Consider the following 18,303-nt stretch of genomic DNA (forward strand, 5'->3'; position numbering starts at 1 on the left):
CTTGTGTCCCTGGGAAAGCAGTGGAGAATAGTCCAAAGCCTTGGGATTCTGCATTCTCATGGGATACCTGGAAGAAAATCATGGCTCCTGACTTTGAACTGCCTCAGCTCCAGCTGTTGTGGCTACTTGGGGAGTGAACCAGTGAACAGATCTTTCTGTCTCTCCTTTTCTCTTTGTAATCTGATCTGCTCCTCTAATAAAAATTAAAAAGAAAACAAAACAAAAGCAAAAATAAAGTTAGCAGCTGATACTTCTGGATTTCCAGTATGGGTTCAATGGCCCGAGGATCTGAGCTATCATCCCTGCTTTGCCAGGTTATATGCTGGGAGCTGGATTAGAAGTGGAGCACCTGGGACTCATACTGGCACCCATGTGGGCTACCACTGCTGCAAGTGGAGGATTAGCTTGCTGATTTACTGCTCCAGCCCTTGTTTTTCTGTCTTTTGAAGTTCTTTCCTCATCTCTTAGCTGAATTGGTAAATTTTTGTTTTGTTTTGGCATCAAGATATTTGAGTTACTAAAATATTTGGATATTAATTTTTTGTCAGGAAACTTGTAGATAATTTAACCATTCTATTAGATGTCTCTTCACTATTAATTGTTTCATTTGCTAAGCAGAAGCTTCTGAGTTTGATATAATCCTATTTGTGTGGCTTCACTTTTGTGGCGTGTTCTTTGAGAGTCTTAGCCAACAGGTCATCACACACATTTATCTATTAAAATATTTTCCCTGTATTTTCCTTGAGCTACTTCCTAGTTCAGGTCTTAAAGGTAGATCATCAATCCATATTGAGTTGATTTTATATGCATTGAGATTTAATTGCATTTTTTTGTATACATATGACCAGTTTTGCCAGCATCATTTATTGCTGAGATTATACTTATTTCAATATATGGTCTTAGCACTTTGTCAAAATCAGACTTCTGTATATATCTGGGTTAATTTCTGGGCCCCTTGTTCTGTTCTGTTGATCTGTACATCAAATTTCTGGCAGTGTCATATTGTAAATTCTATGGCTTTGTAAAATGCTTTGAAGTCAGTTGTTATCCCTCCTATGTATTTATATTTTTAAAAATGTTTGCTTAAGGTTGTTTGGCTTTCTGAATCTTTTGTGATTCCATGGGAACTTAGAATTAGCTACAGAGAGCTGGAGACATAAAAACAGATAAAAACCTTCTGTCCTCTGACTCTCTTTCCAAATGTCCATGGTGGCTGGGACCAGGCCAGACCAAAGCCAGGAGCCTGGAATTGCATCTAGGTCTCCTAAGTGAATTCAGAGGTCTAAGGGTTATAGATGTCTTCCACTGTTTTTCCAGGTGTATTAGCAGAAAAGCTAGCATGGAAGGGTAACTAGGACTCGATCCAGCACCCATTTGGGATTCTAGCATTGCAAATAGTGACTTAATCCACTAAGTGAGTACTCTGGCCCAGGGATAGTTTTTTTCTAACTCGGTAAAGAATGCCATTGGTATTTTGATAGGAATTGCACTGATTCTGTAGATTGCTATAGCTATTATAGACATTTTAATGATGTTGAATCTTCCAATCCATGAAAAGGAATACATTTACCTTTTTTGTGTCCTTGACGATTTTCTTCATCTGTGTTTCATAATTTTCATTGTAGAATTCTTTCACTTCTTTTAGTAAATTTATTTTTAAATATTTTGGGTGTTTTTGTGGCTGTTGTGAATTGGATGACTTGCATGATTTCTCTTGCAAGGAGTTCATTAGCATATAAAAAGCTACTGAGATTTTTATTTGTATGTAACCTGCACATTGACTGGTTTGCTTTACCAGTTTTTATTTCTTTTGGGGGGGAATATTTGTTTTTCTATGTATACCCTCATGTCATCACCATACATAGTTATTTTGATTTCCTCATTTCCGATACTGATGCTCTTTCTTTCTCTGCCGTAGTAGCTCTTGATAAATGTTGAGTACTATGTGGTGAAAGTGAACATAATTGCCTTATTACAGATATAGGGGGAAAGGATTTCAGCTTTTATGTTTAGTATCATACTCTGTTGGTTTGAGATGTGTTCCTATTCCTAATTTGCAGGTTTTAATCATGAAGCGATGGGAATCTTAGCAAGTGCTGGCTCCATATCCATTGACATTACCATGTGGTTTCGTTCTTCATTTTCTTAATATAATTTATTATATTGATTGATGTGTAAATGTTGAACCATCCATGCACTCTTGGGATAAATTCCACTTGATTGTGGTATAGGATTTTTTAATGTAATTTTGGATACAGATTTTTTTTTGATAATTTTTACATCTATGTTCCTCAAGAAGATAGGTAGTTAATTATTTGTGTTGTGTCTGTTCAGTTTGGGTATCAGAGATGACAGTGCCATAAAATTAGTTTGGAATAGTTTGATAAATATTCGAGTTAGTTCCTTTTTAACTGTTTGTTGAATTCAGAAGTTAAGCCATCAGGTAGGGGTCCTTTACCACTACTTGATGGAAGAGTTAATCACCACTTTAATCTCATTACTTGTTATGATTCTATTTAGATTTTCTATAACTTCTTGATTTAATCTTGTTAAATTATATGTATGCAGGTGTATATTCATTTGAAGTTTTCCAATTTATTATATAGTTTTCATAGAAGTTTCTTGAAGTTTTCCAATTTATTATATAGTGTTCATGGAAGTTTCTTGTTTGCATTTCAATGGTGTCATTCAGTTAGCAAGATTTCATTGCCTTTTTGCTTTTCTTCAGGATCCTCATCATATAATTCTTTGGTTATTTACATGTATCACATACTTCTAGTGTTCTTTCCATTTCTCTTTCATTCTTCTCTCTTAATTTTGTCTTGGTTATTTCAAAAGTTCATGTTAGTTTATCTCAAATTATTTGACTTGGTTAATTATAACATTAACACTCCAAATGGGTATTTCTTATTACACTGATGGAAGTTTTATCTGCACAATATCTATTTGGTTCTTCTAATGATTTCCATCTTCTTAGTGATTTTGTCATTCATATCTTACTGGTTCCTAATTTCTTTAAGCTATCTGAATTCTGATGTGCCATATTGTATTTCTTTACAATCATCATTTTGAATTCAATTTCTGATAATTCAGAGATTTTCTTTAGATCAGTATCTAATTCTGGAAAACTAAAACATTGTTTTGGAGGTGTATACTACCTTGTGCTTTGCTTCCCATGTCCCTACGAAAACATCTCTGCTTCTTGTATAATAGTTCCTTCTTTATGGAGAATGCTTTATTGAAAAGGAGTTAATGTTTTGGATGGAATTCAGGGCATCTCTTGACATATGGCTTTGGTTTTGGTTCTAGGCAAACCCTCAAGTATAAACTCTGCGTTGTTTTTTCCTTTAACTAATGATAGCTGTGTCTGTAAGTGACACAATGATCTATTCTTCTGCTATCGTAGGGTAGAAGTCTGACTTTTTGAGGTGAATGTGGGATTCCAAGGATGTTTATTTTCTTCAGCTCTCAGAGAGATAAGTGTCAAATACTCTGTGGATTATGATAACTGGGGCCTTATTCTTGCTGCTGAAGAAGACAAAAAGGGCTACTCCCTTGTCCCATGAGAGTTGTGGGGTATGTGGCACCAAAGGCTGTGGCTTTAGACATGTGGGATAGGGATGGGCCCTTTCTTAGATCCTCCAAGGAGAGTGTTACTCATGCTGGGTGTTACTCAACAGTCCTTGTGTTTACTGGGTGTTACTCAACGGTCCTTGTGTTCACTGGCTCTGTATTTAAGGGGATGTGTAACAAAAGTGTAGCATAGACTGATATGTTCAGATATGAAGACAAAGTGCAGTATGTCTCTCTGTATCCAGACCAGATGGAATCCAGGGAAACAGTGAAAATATCCTAATAGTAGTATGCTAGACTCTATCTAACATTGTCCATACTCTCAAAGTTGGAAAACACCTCAATAACAGCATGATGGTCTTATGACTGTTCATGAAGGACCACCCATTGCAATACTAGAGGGGAAAACAATGAGGGGGAGCAGGAAGGAAATTTGGGGAGGGAGACGGGAAATCCCAGAGCCTATGTAACTGTATCTTAAAACAAAAATAAAAAAATATTTTAAAATAAAATGATCAACAGTCCTACTTCTAGGGCTGTTGGTATAAACTCTGATTCAGTCCTATAAGGTGCACAGGAAATTTTTCCCTACAGTATGGATATGAAGTGGTGGAATGCAGGCAGGTTCTTCCCTAGGACAACTGGTCACATTCCAGTGGGTTTGAGGAAATTAATACTGCTTGTTACAGTCCCCGTGTTGCTGGGAATAATGAGGTCATTACTCAGATTCCCCAAGTTGAGAATCAGGTATTGATGCAAGTAGCAGAGTAATACAGATAGAACATTCCCACTATTGCAAGTGAAAGTAAATTGAAAGATTTTTTTCATACAAACATCAACAGTTTCAAATTCCACAGGAACAAATGAAACTTACCCCAGTTCTCACAAGGCATGCAATGGTGTTGCTGGATTTTGTGCCTGGGGCTCCCAGTGCTTTGAACTAGGACATTTGAAGAGAACTTCTTAAGGTTGGGTCCAGATATTTTTATGGACTTCTACTGGTGCTAGTCCCACAATGTTAAAATGAAGCCCCTGGATCTAGGACCTTTTCCTAAGACTCCCAGTTGCAGGATGCAGAGTCTGGCTCTACACGTTACACTGACTCTGGCTTTGACTATTCCTGATAGGAGGGTAACATAGATAAGGTATATGACTTTCTCAGCCAACTTATCCAGTGTTCTTCTGAGGATGGGAAGAGAGGAGAGAGGCAAGGTGTTTACCCTTCTGAGAGACTTAAACACGATGAATCAGATACTTGCATCATTGTATTTATAGTAGCACTCTTCACAACAGTCAAAATACGGAATCAACCAAGGTGTCCATCATCAGATTGATCACATGATCTTCCTTTAATATGGTAGCTAAAATAAAGGAAGATGAGGAAAAAAGAATGAAGTGGTAGCAGAGAGAGGGAGGCAGAGAGGGAAGGAGAAGGGAAAGAGTGCCTGTGTGTATTAATATTGCTAATGAAATGTTGTGAAACTCTGTCTTATACCTCTGGCAAACCAATGGTTAAGAATGTTATACTGCTGTAGTGTTAAGGATCTGTGATTGGGTGAAATTGTCATTATTCCATTCAATTTTTGTCTGTAGCTGTCATCTATATGTCCACTAAGTGAGGGTCTTTCTGTTTTTCTAATTCTTAAACTTCATATTTAGTGAAATAATAACCTTTTTACTATGACATAAATTTCAAATGTTACCTCAAAAACAAAACAAAGCAAAAACCGAATGAACAAAAACCTGGGGCTAGTGCCTGGTGAGGTGAAACTTCTGCCTACAGCGCTGGCATTCCTATGGTCACCAGACTAGTTCGTGTCCTAGCTGCTCCACTTCTGATCCAGCTGCCTGTTATGTCTTAAGAAAGCAGAAGAGAAAAGTTCAGGACTTTTGGCCCCTACAATCACATGGGAAACCCAGAAGAAGCTCCTGGCTTTGTGTTGATCAGCTGCAGGTGTTGTGGCCATTTGGAGAGTGACTAGGAGATGGAAGATATTCTCTCTCTCATCCTCTTTCTCTGTGACTTTGCCTAGAAAATAAAAATAAATACCTTAAAAAACTTAAAAATACAAAGGGAGTAGAAAAGCAAGTGGAAGAGAGAAGGGAATATCATTATGTTCTTAAGAACTGTGTCTAGTTATATTGAACCTGTTATGAACTAATTAAAATTTAAAAATTTACTTGATGCATCACCACTGTTTCCCAAGGTCTGCATTACTAAAATGCTGGAGTCACTGTCCAGATGTGGAGACATAGTGCAGCATGCCTCTCTGCATCCAGACCAAAGATATTCTCTTAGTAAAACAGTTGAAAATATTTTAACACTAGGATCCTGGACTCTCTGAAATGGTCCATGCCTACAATGTCAGGAACCACTTCAATAGCAGGATTATGGACTTATGACTGTTCATGAAGGACCACCCATTGTAATACTAGAAGGGAAATCGGAGAGGGGAGGGGTTTGGGAAAATCCAGAGCCTATGTAACTGTATCATAAAACAGTTTTTTTTTTTTTTTAAATGCTGTTATCAGGAGCCAGAGCTGGGAATTGAACCCAGACACTCCAGTTTAACTGCTGGGCTAAATCCCTGCTCCCAGAGTGTCTAAACATGTTCCAATTTATTATTGTCTAATATTAAAAAAATAGTATATGTATCATATAAACCAGTTCCATGAGAAAATATCCTATTCAAGCAATCCTGCCTGGTAGCAATCAATTGGAATCATGTAGCAACTTTGCTTTGTAGATGCATTCTATCCTATACAGTTTGTCTCAATTGTTTTTTCAGTGTATTAAAACATAATTAGGCTCCTCAGGGCATTTTGGTCCATTGCTACTTACCAGAGGGTAACAGATGGCATTCTAGTTCAGAATTATCAAGTAGTATCAGTATTCAAGGAGTGTGTGTGTGTGTGTGTGTGTCTGTGATCATTTTCTCACGACTGTAAGTTCTGCCAAAAGTATTTTGTAAGTTTTTGAAATTTAATGCTAAGGAAAAAGAAAAAAATAGTCAGATTTTGACAGTCGCTATCTCCAAATGGGAATTAATATGAGAGTTTCTTCCTCATATACCATTTGATAGGATGTTCCAAGTTTTCTAAAATAGTATTTATAGAGTTACAGAAAGAAACAGGGAGAGTGTGTGTGTGTGTGTGTGTGTGTGTGTGTGTGTGTGTATGTGTATGTATGTATGAGTGTGTGTGACAAAGAACCCCAACCACTGGTTCACTCCCCAAATGGCCATGCAAATGGGCCTGGGTAAGACTGAAGTCAGAATCCTGGAACTCCATCTACTTCTCCCACATGGGTATAGGGACCCAAGTATTTGAGCCATCTTCTGCTACTTTCCCAGGTGCAGTGGCAGGGACTGTGAGTGGACAGCTGGACTTGAACCCATTTTCTTGTGGGAATTTCAGATGGCAGTTTCAGATGGTAGCTTATTTCACTGTGCCACATTGCCAATTTCTAACTTTTCTTTAAAAAAAAAGTAGTATTTCTTCTATAGCTTGAGACATTCATTACAAATAAGACGTTCAATCTCTTTTATTTTTTTAGAGTCTGAGCATCTAAATGAAAGAAATTTATACATATTCTAGCTAGAGTTTTCTAAATACATTCCGGTGATTCCTTCAACATCAACAGAAAGATTCAGTGAGCCAATATATGCTGAAATATGTTGAATATTTGCAGTGTTAATTTGCACAGTACGAGCTTAGGAAGTTCTATAAAAATATTTAACTTCCCAGACCTTTTTTAAGATTTATTTTTAGTGGAAAGTCACATATACAGAGAAGAGGAGAGACAGAGAGGAAGACCTTCCATCCATTGATTCACTCCCCAGGCGGCCACAATGGCTGGAGCTGAGGCAATCCAAAGCCAGGAGCCAGCAATCTTTTCTGGGTTTCCCAAGCAGGTGCAGGGTTCTAAGGCTTTGGGCCATCCTTGACTGCTTTCCCGGGCCACACACAGGGAGCTGAATGGGAAGTGGGGCTGCTGGGACTAGAACCAGTGCCTATGTGGGATCCTAGCACATGCAAGGTAAGGACTTTAGCTGCTAGGCTATTGTGCAAGACCCAACTTTCCCAAATTTTTAAAATATTCATCACTGTTGAGTCTTCACTAGTGTATCATGGGAGCATACTTTGGTAAATGTTGACACAATCCAACCCTAGAACACCAAATTTATGTACAAATAGCTTGTTAAAGAACTGCAGAAAAGAACAAAGAACAAAAGAACAAAGAACTGCAGAAAAACCCTGCAAACTCTTTATGAAGACCTTATTGATCTCCTTTCTTCCATTATATATTACAGAATCAGATAACACTCAGTTATACTGTTTTTGAATATGTGTGTGCATATAATGTTTGCTGTTATGTGTTATATATATAGTATTTATTATCCACACTGTACAGTGAACATATTCATATATAATGTATATATAATGTTTGCTGTTATGTGTTATATATGTAGTATTTATAATCCTCACACTATAGGGTGTATTCTACCCATTCTTAGAGGAGAAGATTTGGGATGAATCTACTGAAAAATTCATCACATTCTGATAAATTGGTACATATTCCTTAGAGTTGCTCTAAGGATTCAGTATCAATTATATAATCTGTCTATTTTTTTTTTAGCTTAAAGTAGACTCTAAATTCAGAGGACCCAGCATTATGGTACAATTGGCTAATCTTCCACTTGTAAGCATCAGTATTTAATATGGGCACCAGTTCGTGCCCTGGCTGCCCCACTTCCCAACTAGCTCCCTAGGAAGGCAGTGGAGGATGATGCATGCCTTGGGCATCTGCACCCACATGCAAGAACTGGAAGAAGCTCCTGCTTCTGGGTTCAATAGGCACAGCTCTGGCCATTGCAGCCATTTGAGGACTGAACCAGAGCATGGTTTCTCTCTTTTCTGTAAATCTGCTTTTCTAATAAAAATAAATGTATCTTTTAAAAAAGAAATAAACCCAAAATATGCAAATATAATAGATTTAATCTAGATCTATTCAATTAATTAATGGAAATGTTAAATTTCTGATGATATTGGGCCATATTTTAATAATGGCATCATCATATTATATAATGATGAAAGTTAAACTAAGAATTATAAAAGGAACAGCCAATATTGGAGTACAGTAAATTTAACTAGATGACAGAGCAGTGGTTCCTTTGACTGTATGCTAATAGATTACTTGTCTGGTAGCAGTACACTAGCTATCCATATTAATTTCACATAACTGATGAGTATCAGCAGATTAGATCTCTTTTAAAGATGTATCTGTACTGTTCTCTAATTTGATTACTTATTTAACTTTGTAAAATATTTTGAACACTACATAAAGCATAAAAAAAGAGTCCAGTGATTAAAATAGATCAAATAGACTTAACAAGTTTTAAGTATGGCATATTCACTTCGTTTAGAAATATATACATACATATCATTTTTCTTGATAGCAAGGGTATTTATGACAAGAATGATAAAAGTTATATAATGACAAAAGGTTACATTTTGTTATAAGAGGTGTAACTCAGTGGAGACAACACTTATAAGTGTCTATATACCAAGTAATTTGTCATTGAAACAACTCTTTGTGGCAGAAAATGTGAATTTGTCATTTTGTATCTTTCCTATTTAAGAGCTTAATGCCCTCTAATTTTGTTTTGCTGCAAATGTCAGGATGTTTTTTTTTTTAAATAAAATTGTATTATGGTTTTGGTAAGTTTTTATCATTTTATCCAGTTATTCATTGGTGGACATCTAGGTTGATATTGTGTTTTTTCTATTGTGAACAATATTTTCCTTGAGAGACAAATCAGAGTATATTTCATTTCATAGAAAAGTGTAAATCAGGTGTGTATTCTGCAGTTTTTGGCTTAAACAGCTTAAATTTACAGCATCACCTCATGCTGCAGTGATCTTTTCTCCATAAAAATGAAAACTTCGATTAAAAATTTCAGAGGCTCATATCTGGGAAGAATCATAAGATAATAAAGAATTACAGTGTTAGTGCATCTTTGTTCTTTAACCTGTGTTTTTTTTTTTTTACATAAAAATTCCAGCTACTTTAATGTTGTTAGTAGGAGGAAAGAAATACTGCATAACATAAACTGAGCACTCAAATGACCTTAATGCAGAATTCTAGGAATTTATTCCAGGATAATCTGAACCTTTTCAGTCTTTTATTGTTAGATATTTTAATATTTTATTATTAATCATGCTTTTGAATTGATTTGACAGGTCCACCAAGACTCATCCAGGGCCAGTTGTACATTTAAGTGATAGTCCAAGAGATGAAGGGAAAGTGAGTATTGTAATACTATTCTTGCTTTTGTTTGCCTCTTTCTTGAAAGAAAGAAGTGTTTCTTGCTATTATTTTATACCCAACATCTATCCCAGTTCACAGAATTTCGTGTTATTTAAAAATTGAAATTTACTGAATGAATGAGTAAATGAATGAAAAACTTATTCTAATTACAGTTCCAAGTTAAACATTAAGCTAAGGTTGGTATTTAGTTGTGGAAGTTTGAGGAAATTGAGCTATAAAACAACTTTGATTTCCAGATATCTTGTTTTAAACCAGTATTATGACTACCAAAATTATGTGTTTCTTGCTCAGTTTTGATACTGATAAGTAATAACATAGCAGTCTTAAATTTATAAATATGTAGCAATTGGAAAAATTCATTATACAGAAAATTCTTGCCTTGATTATAGCATAATTTTTCCTTGATAGTGAGGGAATAAAGTTGATATATAACAGGAAAATATCTAAAGTACCACTATCATCATAAATAATATTTATCTTCACATGTATATTTTTTGCTAAGCACTATAAAAAACATGAATTTGAAACTGATGGAATAATTTATATTCCTTAAAACTGGTCTATAAATAGAATATTGGTCCAATGAAGTGTCATTGAAGTTTTTTAGAGAACTCCAAAGCTTATTTGCAAATTCATCAAAAAGTTTTAAATAGGCAATATTCTTAAAAAGAAATGTAATATTAAGACTTGCACAAGATGATCCATAAATCCAAATAGATATTATGAACTGTTTCCAGAAGTTGAAAGAATTTTGTGTTTTAGAAAAAGTATTTTAGGACATTGTTAACTATTGAATACAAATATTGGACATTTTGCCATCCATTTTGAAAAGATAGTCAGCCTTTACATCATAACGTTTGCAGCAATAAATTATGATGCAGATAAAATATAGACATCAAAAATCACCATTCAGAAAGTATTTTAAGAATATTATAGTGTGTGATTGTTGATGTGTATTAGGGACACTTTTGGATTAAGACTTAGAATCTAAAGCATTCCCAAATAATTCTAGTAACACATAGACAGCAAAGTTGGAGACAATATTTGTTACATAACAGGCACAATAAACATGAAGAATACATATAATTCTTAGAAGTTTACTGTCTTGGTCTTTTATAATAACATCAATAGATAATGCCCACATTAAGATCAGGAGATATCAACATGGATATATTTATATGTTGGAAAATAAATTTACCAGAAACATGGTTTAAGAGTTGAAGATGTGGGTGTCTCTCCATTTCTGGAAATCAGACTTTCACATTTTTATTGCTAATGTATCAAATGTAATAGGTTGTTCTTGGTAATCAGATTAGGGAAATGCTGAACATTAATAATACTAATAATACTAAGATTATGAAGCAATAAGAACTGATGGGGGGAGACTGGAAAGTAGAATTTGGGAAAATGTTAACCATCAAGTTTTCTTGTGCTATTCAGAATTTTATGAAATAATGGAGTATGTGCTAATCATATAATTAAAATTAAAAGACTTGGAAAATAAATGAAAGCATTAGAACCATGACATGCACTAGAATTGTCCCTCTAATCCTTATTAGCACGTGATTCTGAATGTTAATTTTAAAATCAGTTTTTTCATTAATAGTTGTTTCACACATGGATATTTTAAAAATTTTACTGTATTCATTTTTATTAGTGCTTTCATTTGATTCCTGCTTCTTATTTAGTATATCTTTCCTTTGCGAGAGAAAATGCAATATTATTTTTCTATCAGTTCTAAAACTTTGAATTTTGCATTTAGGTTTAAATCTAGATGTAATTCTTATATAGGTTTAGTATAGTGGTATATTTTTATTTGGTACATATAGTATTTATTGGGTAGTGAATCCATTTTCCATGGATTTTAAGACACCCCAATCATATATAAATATCTCATATTTGGGTGAGTTTTCTGGAATTTCTATTACTTTGCATTACTATTTTATTAATGAAAATAAACTTGTAAAATACATGGACTCTGGCAAATTGATTCCCTTTCGGCTAAGTGATTCTGGCTATTTCTAAGCCTTTATTCTATTATTCTCTTTTTTTCTGAACAGCATATTGAACTCCATGCAATTTCCTTTTAGGATTTTATTTGAAATTTGCATTTATAGAAAATTTACATGTTTAAGATACTGGTATTCCATTATGAGAATTTTGTATTTACTGTGACTTTTCTTTGTGTTTCTCTACAAAACTTGTTTTCATAAAACTTATAAATCTTTTACTAGATTAACATAGATTGATTGCCCTTGACTGAATCTTATAAATCAGCTTTAAAATATTTTATTTAGTGACATAACTGTGTATTTTTTTCAAATAGATGTTCCTAGAGCCTGTGAAATACCCTGCATTAAACTCATAGAGAATAGAGACAAATTTTGTTTTTGCCTTTGTAATGTTTACAGTCATATATCTTACCATTGTCCTGAGGCATTATTGAATGTTAATGATGTTAATGAGAACTTTTTGGTGTTTCCAGCATTGGAGGAAACACCTCCAAGATTTCGAAAGCAAGCTAATTTTTTTTTTTTGCCTGTCTTTGATTGATTGGGTTTATAATGTCAAACAATTTCCAGCTATTTCCACTGTTCTAAGAATTTTAAATTATGAATGATACTGAATTATATTAAATACTTCTCAACATTTATCCATGTAAGTATTGATTTTTTAAAAAATTCTTGAAATAGGTCAACAAATTTGCTAATTTTAAGTATTTTTGTACTTTTGATATATATACAACTTGGAAGGGGAAAGCTTTTCTTGGAATTTATCAGTAAAGTGAAAGAAGGAACAAATTACTGAAGTTAAGTTTACTATGGAACCAGGATAGTATCACAAAATCAGAAGATATACAGTCCTTTTCCCAAATGTTTGGAGAAGGAAAAAGCTGTGTATTAGTTGGCCAACTAAGCAAGTGTGCTCTTGGATTGAGAGATATCTGTTCTGAATAGAGAAATGAGTATATATTTTCAGAAACTCTCAGCATTGCTTCTTCCCATTCTCTGAACTGTTTTGTGTACCTCATGTCTGGCAGTTAATCAGCTTTGTACTTTCACAAGGTTAATGTTCTGAAATTGATTAGCTATGCCCAGATCTTTGACTCCTGCTATTAATTCTGTATTCACAATATGCACCACAACAAGAGGCAAGTGATCTGATTTCTTTAACAATCACATAGATCAAATGACATGACTTGAAAGTGATAAAAACATTGAACAGGATCAGACAAAAAATCAATTCTTCCTCCCTGTTATTGAATTATTTTGAGACAGGGCTTTTTTCTTGGAAGCTGCTAGAGCTATTCTGTGAGTCCATGCTGATAATACACCTGCTAAGTGACTTAATATTGTTCCTTCATCTCTCCATAAAATTTGTGGTTAGTGTGCTAGTGAGTTATTTTCATTTTGCTTCTTTGCCTTATATTTCCTTTACTGTTAGAAGCCTGAGATTTTACTTCTGTGTGAAACACTAGCACTTAACATTGCCTCAGGCTTCCCTTCCCCTTGTTTACAGAATGATGGTTAAATTAATGGTTACCACAGTTGTAGTACATTATAAGGATTAGAAACTAAGCCCAAACTGGTTTGATACCTATGGTTGTGAAAGAACATATTGGACCCCACCCATGCTGATTAGATACATTGCAAATGAGTGCTTTCTTGTTATTAGAGCAGAGTTTACAGTTATGACAGACTACTTACTTACCATGTCTGGAATATTTAGTACCTAGACTTTTGCAGAGGAAATGTGTTGACTTTTATTCTAAATTTTAGACCCTTGGGATCTAATTTTTGAGTTGGATTTTTTCTGTCTAAAATCAAGAACTTTTTGAAGATGTCAAGAGGAGAGATATTAAACCCTGTTATGTTGTCACATCACAGTTACTTGAGATAAGATTGCTAGAAAGATAAGACAATGAGAAATCAAGTAGGTTGCTTGACCCATGCATCTTCAGAAGTCTCCAGGAGAGGATCCTACCTTACCTCAACTAGCTCCTGATACACCCTCATGTGTGATAGTATAACCCTAGATGCCTCTGTTTTCGTGACTCTGTCTCTGTTTTCTCTTCTTACAGGGGTACCAATAATTGAATTAATTTCCCACCCTAAACCCAAATTTCTTCTTAAGATCTATATTAGATTATATCTGCAAAGATCCTATTTCCGAAGCAGGTCACATTCTGAGTTCCTGGGTAGACAGGACATTTTGGAGCTGCGATGGGGAAATTTGTATACAGAAGTGTGAAAATGTAAAATGCCTACTTGACCAGTAGAATTACTGTGTCCATCTTTTAGAGGGTGAATATTTTTTTTTACGAGAAGACTATAATGGCATCATTTGACATCATTTCTTTGTATGTTATTTATATTCGTAAGACTCAAGAAGATGGAAATATTAAAATAGATACAACATATTTTTCCTGACTTCACCTGCAGTTTCATTGCATTCTCTAGGGAAATTCTAAAAACTGTCTTCATTTAACCTAAACAAAAGTGCTCTAGAAGGACCTGTAAGAGCATATTTGAGAAACTTGGAAGTGGTTATCCTTTTTAGGATAACCAAGTATAGGTCAGTGAGGACCCCCCCTGCTGAGACACTACTCCTGCTGGTGAGAACTGGGACCAGGAGCAGACCAGGCTAGGCAGGGCTACAACACCCATTGGCCTGCATGTGAGCTGGGTTAGGGAGAGAGCCAGGCTGGGCTAAGTAACCATATCCATTGGTGCAGGCATAAACCAGAGTAAGTGCAAACTGGTTGGGGTTTGCTGCAGTATCAGCTGGCAAATCCTGGGACTGGGGGCAAGTCCTGTCAAGCTAGAATGCAGAACCATCTGAAAAAGTGTAAGATCTGGAGTAAGGAAATTGCAGGCATCTAAATGATGGGCTGCAGCTTCAACTGGTGAGCATAAGAACCAAAACTAGAGGATGGGCCTAGTTGAACAGGCAGTAGCATCCGTTAGCATAAGTGTGGGCTGGATGGTGGGATCAGCTGGGCTTAGCTAGGCAGTAACATTCATTGGTGTGTACAAAAGTGGAATGGGATGCTAGACAGACTGGATACACCATCTTGTGCAGGAACCAGGGCTTGGGGCAGGAATGGTGGGAGTTATTGGGGGTCACTCTGACTAGGCTGTAGTTCCTACTTGTTAGGGTTGAGTATGTGGTGGGCAGGGTTGGGCTGGATTGCAGCATCCATTCATTTGCATAAGAGATGGAGTTTGAGACAGAACTGATTCAATAATTGAAATCTCCAATGTGTGTAGGCTGATGTGGGTGGCAGACTGAGCTAGACCCCATATGAGCTAGCACATACAGGAGTCAGGTCTGGGATTTTCTCAGGCAAGGTTTCTTGGGGACCCCACACCCAACTGAAACACTGTACTCGGAATTCCAACCATAGGGAGAATTGCAGGATTTGTGGTCGGATGTGCATGTGTCAGAACTAGGCCTCCTCAGCTCCTGAATACAGTGCAGTGGTCATCATACCCAGATGCATATGGGGGATATGGCAGTCCATTGGGCCCGAAAAGGACATCTAATACCATAACAGAAGATGGAAGGCAGAGCAAATTGGACAGCAACCTCAGCCAAGCACTGACAGCAAGTGTCTGGGCTAATGAAGATTCTAAGGTGGACTGTGTCAGCCAATGGACCTTGAAAGGATTTCCTCATCTTTGGAGCAAGGAAATCAACAGTATTTCAGAACTATTAAAACCATTTGTTAGAACCCTTAGAGCATACTCCACATCAGAGACCCTGGGATGACACTGGGGGCCTTTTCTCATTTCTGGGCACTGATACGGTTAAGATACTGGGTTTGGCTTCTCCCCTTCTCTCCCACTTTCCCCCAGATACAGGAATAAAAAAAATTGAAAACAGTAGTCTCATCTACTTTCCTGTAATCCTCGACCCTTCCCATCCTAATGAGTGGTCCACATGGACATGAATCCTTCTCAACTATCTAAACATCATCATCATCATCATCAAAAAAAAAAAAGATAGCATCCTTTCTAGCAGTTAAGATGCTGTTTGATATGCCTGCATCCCATTTTGGAGTCCCTGGGTTCAAAAACTAGCCTTTGATCCTGACTTCAGCTTTTGTGTTAATGTGGTTTCTAGGAGGCAGGAGTGATAGTTCTAGTGATCTGGTTCTGCTACTCATGTGGAAGACTTGGATTGAGTTCTCAGGCCCTGACTACTGACTTTTCCCTGGTCCAGCCATGAGCTGTTACAGTATTTGGTAGTAAATTAATGGAAGCTAGATAGGTAGCTAGCACTCTGTCAAATGAAAGTAAAAATAATCATGTACTTCCATTTTGCCCAGGCTAGGTATTTGCAACAAAACAGAATTGGGAATGGAGCTGGGCCTTGAAGTCAAGAACTCTAATAGTTGTAGGCATCCCAAGCAGCATTGTAACTATTACAACAATTGTTTGTCTCGGGAATATATTGTATAATAAATGACAATACAAATGTAACTTGCCAAGATTTATATAATGTGAGTAAAGCTACTTCTAGAAGGAAGTCTATAACATTCATTGCATTTACTTAAAAAGGGGTCATTACTGTAGCATAATACATTCAGCTAGTACCTCTAATATATCTTGTCTAGGAATGCTCATTTAAGTCCCAGCTGCTCCGCTTTTGTTCTAGGTTGCTGCTAATGAGCCTGGGAAGATAGTGGAAAATGGCCCAGGTCTCAGCTATTCCTGCAGGAAACCAGATGGAGTTCCTGGTTCCTTTCACTCTGACCTACATCTGGTTATTGTTTCCGCTTGGGGAATGAAATGGTGGATGAAAGATTGGTCAGCCTCTCTGTCTGTCTGTCTCAACTCACTTGATTATTCTACCTTCCAAATAAGAAGTTTTTGAAAAAGCAAAGATCTGAATATCAATAGTCTAATACTTACTAAGTAAATGGGCAAATAGTACAAATAGAGTCAATAGAGTCAAACTCAAAGAAAGTAGAAGAAACATAACAGAGATGTGATAGGTGATGGTTAGTTCCATTTGCCAAATTGATTGAGCCTTGGAATACTAGATGTTTAATTAAACATTATTGTACCTCCTGCTAGTTTGAACTCTGGGAAGCTAGGTCTCTGCCATGAACATGAATTGCGTTCTCAGACCCTGGATTTGGTCTGGCCCAACCCTTGATGTTGTGGGCCTAGAAAATAAACCAGATGACTGGAATTCTCTGTCTCCTTCTCTCTTTTCTTTCTGTATCTTTCTTTGCCTATCTCTTAAAGTCAGGAAATTTTAAAGAAACCAAAGCATTTTTGGTATATTTCTTTCAGGATTTTCTTGAATGAGATTGAAGTATGAATTTATAGAATGAGAAAGTACTTTGTGTTCCTAAGATGAGCTGGCCACATCAATCAATTGAAGTTAGAAGAGACTGACCCTCACCAAAGCAGCAGAAAACGTTTTCTGCTTATGAGCTGAGACATCAGGTCTTTCCTATTGAAATATATTTTTCTAGTTCTGAGGCTGCTGATCTTGACTCTGCTGATCTTGAGTCTGCAATTATTATTACTATTATTATTTGTTATTGATTCTTTTAGTTCTCAGCCTGGAGCACCATTGACTCTGCTGGGTGTCCAGCAAGCCAACTAATCCTATAGATCTTGGAGCAGTTATCCTTCTTAACCATGTGAGACAATTCTTCATTATGTATCTTTATATAGGGAAATCCCCCTGTTGTGCTTCTGTTTCTCTGGAGAATCCTAAGTTCAAAGATGTAAGAATAAATTAATAAGACTGGAAAGCAAAAACTCAGTACATTAGGAAAAACAAAAGTTGATTTTTTTGAAAACACTGATGCTATAGCCTGTTAAGCTGCAGAGGCCTGGTAATTATTTTAGGCAACTGGTCATGAACTCTAAGGCCTGATGAAACAACAGATAAATGATAACTAGTTGAATGCTTATTGTTCTGAAACCCTCCTCCCACCTAGAACATTCCAAAGTACTAATATGATGCAGTAAACTTCATCAAAGATCCTTTCCATGGATCACCCATCCACCTTTTCAGGGTCCATGTGGTGTTCTGCACTTTGCCTAGCAAGCTGGGTAAGATACTCAAACAGAATAAAGTTGAGTTTCAACCGCCGCCCCCCCGCTCTTTGTCTAAGTAGGCTCACTCCCACCCTCTCTTTATCTTCTATTTTGCCTCCAACTAAAGGAAAATATTTTCTTTAGCCATCTCCTTGCCTGCTTCCAGCTATAAAATCTTAAAACCTAAAATCTAACAAAACTACTGGATTTCTAGCAATTTTGATCAAGGGTGATGGACGAGACACTGAATCCCTATCATCTTACAAACAGTTTAACTTTTCTAAGTCAATGTATTTCTCACTTTAACAAAAATAAGATATGACAATAAAAATAGAT

General features: G+C 36.1%; 1 protein-coding gene across 9 annotated transcripts in view; it reads left to right on the forward strand.

Moving 5' to 3' along the window:
• Positions 1-18,303, forward strand: part of STXBP5L (syntaxin binding protein 5L) — a 248,886-nt gene that overhangs the window by 88,415 nt on the left and 142,168 nt on the right. For all 9 annotated transcript variants that reach the window (XM_041002601.1, XM_041002603.1, XM_041002602.1 and 6 more), the window contains one exon: positions 9,817-9,880. In XM_041002601.1, coding sequence (XP_040858535.1) covers positions 9,817-9,880 — 64 coding nt within the window. The remainder of the gene's footprint in view (positions 1-9,816; positions 9,881-18,303) is intronic.

The sequence above is a fragment of the Ochotona curzoniae genome, unplaced genomic scaffold (genome assembly GCF_017591425.1).
Source record: "Ochotona curzoniae isolate NIBS_2020 unplaced genomic scaffold, NIBS_Ocur_1.0 scaffold_2587, whole genome shotgun sequence".
Classification (NCBI taxonomy): Eukaryota; Metazoa; Chordata; class Mammalia; order Lagomorpha; family Ochotonidae; genus Ochotona; species Ochotona curzoniae.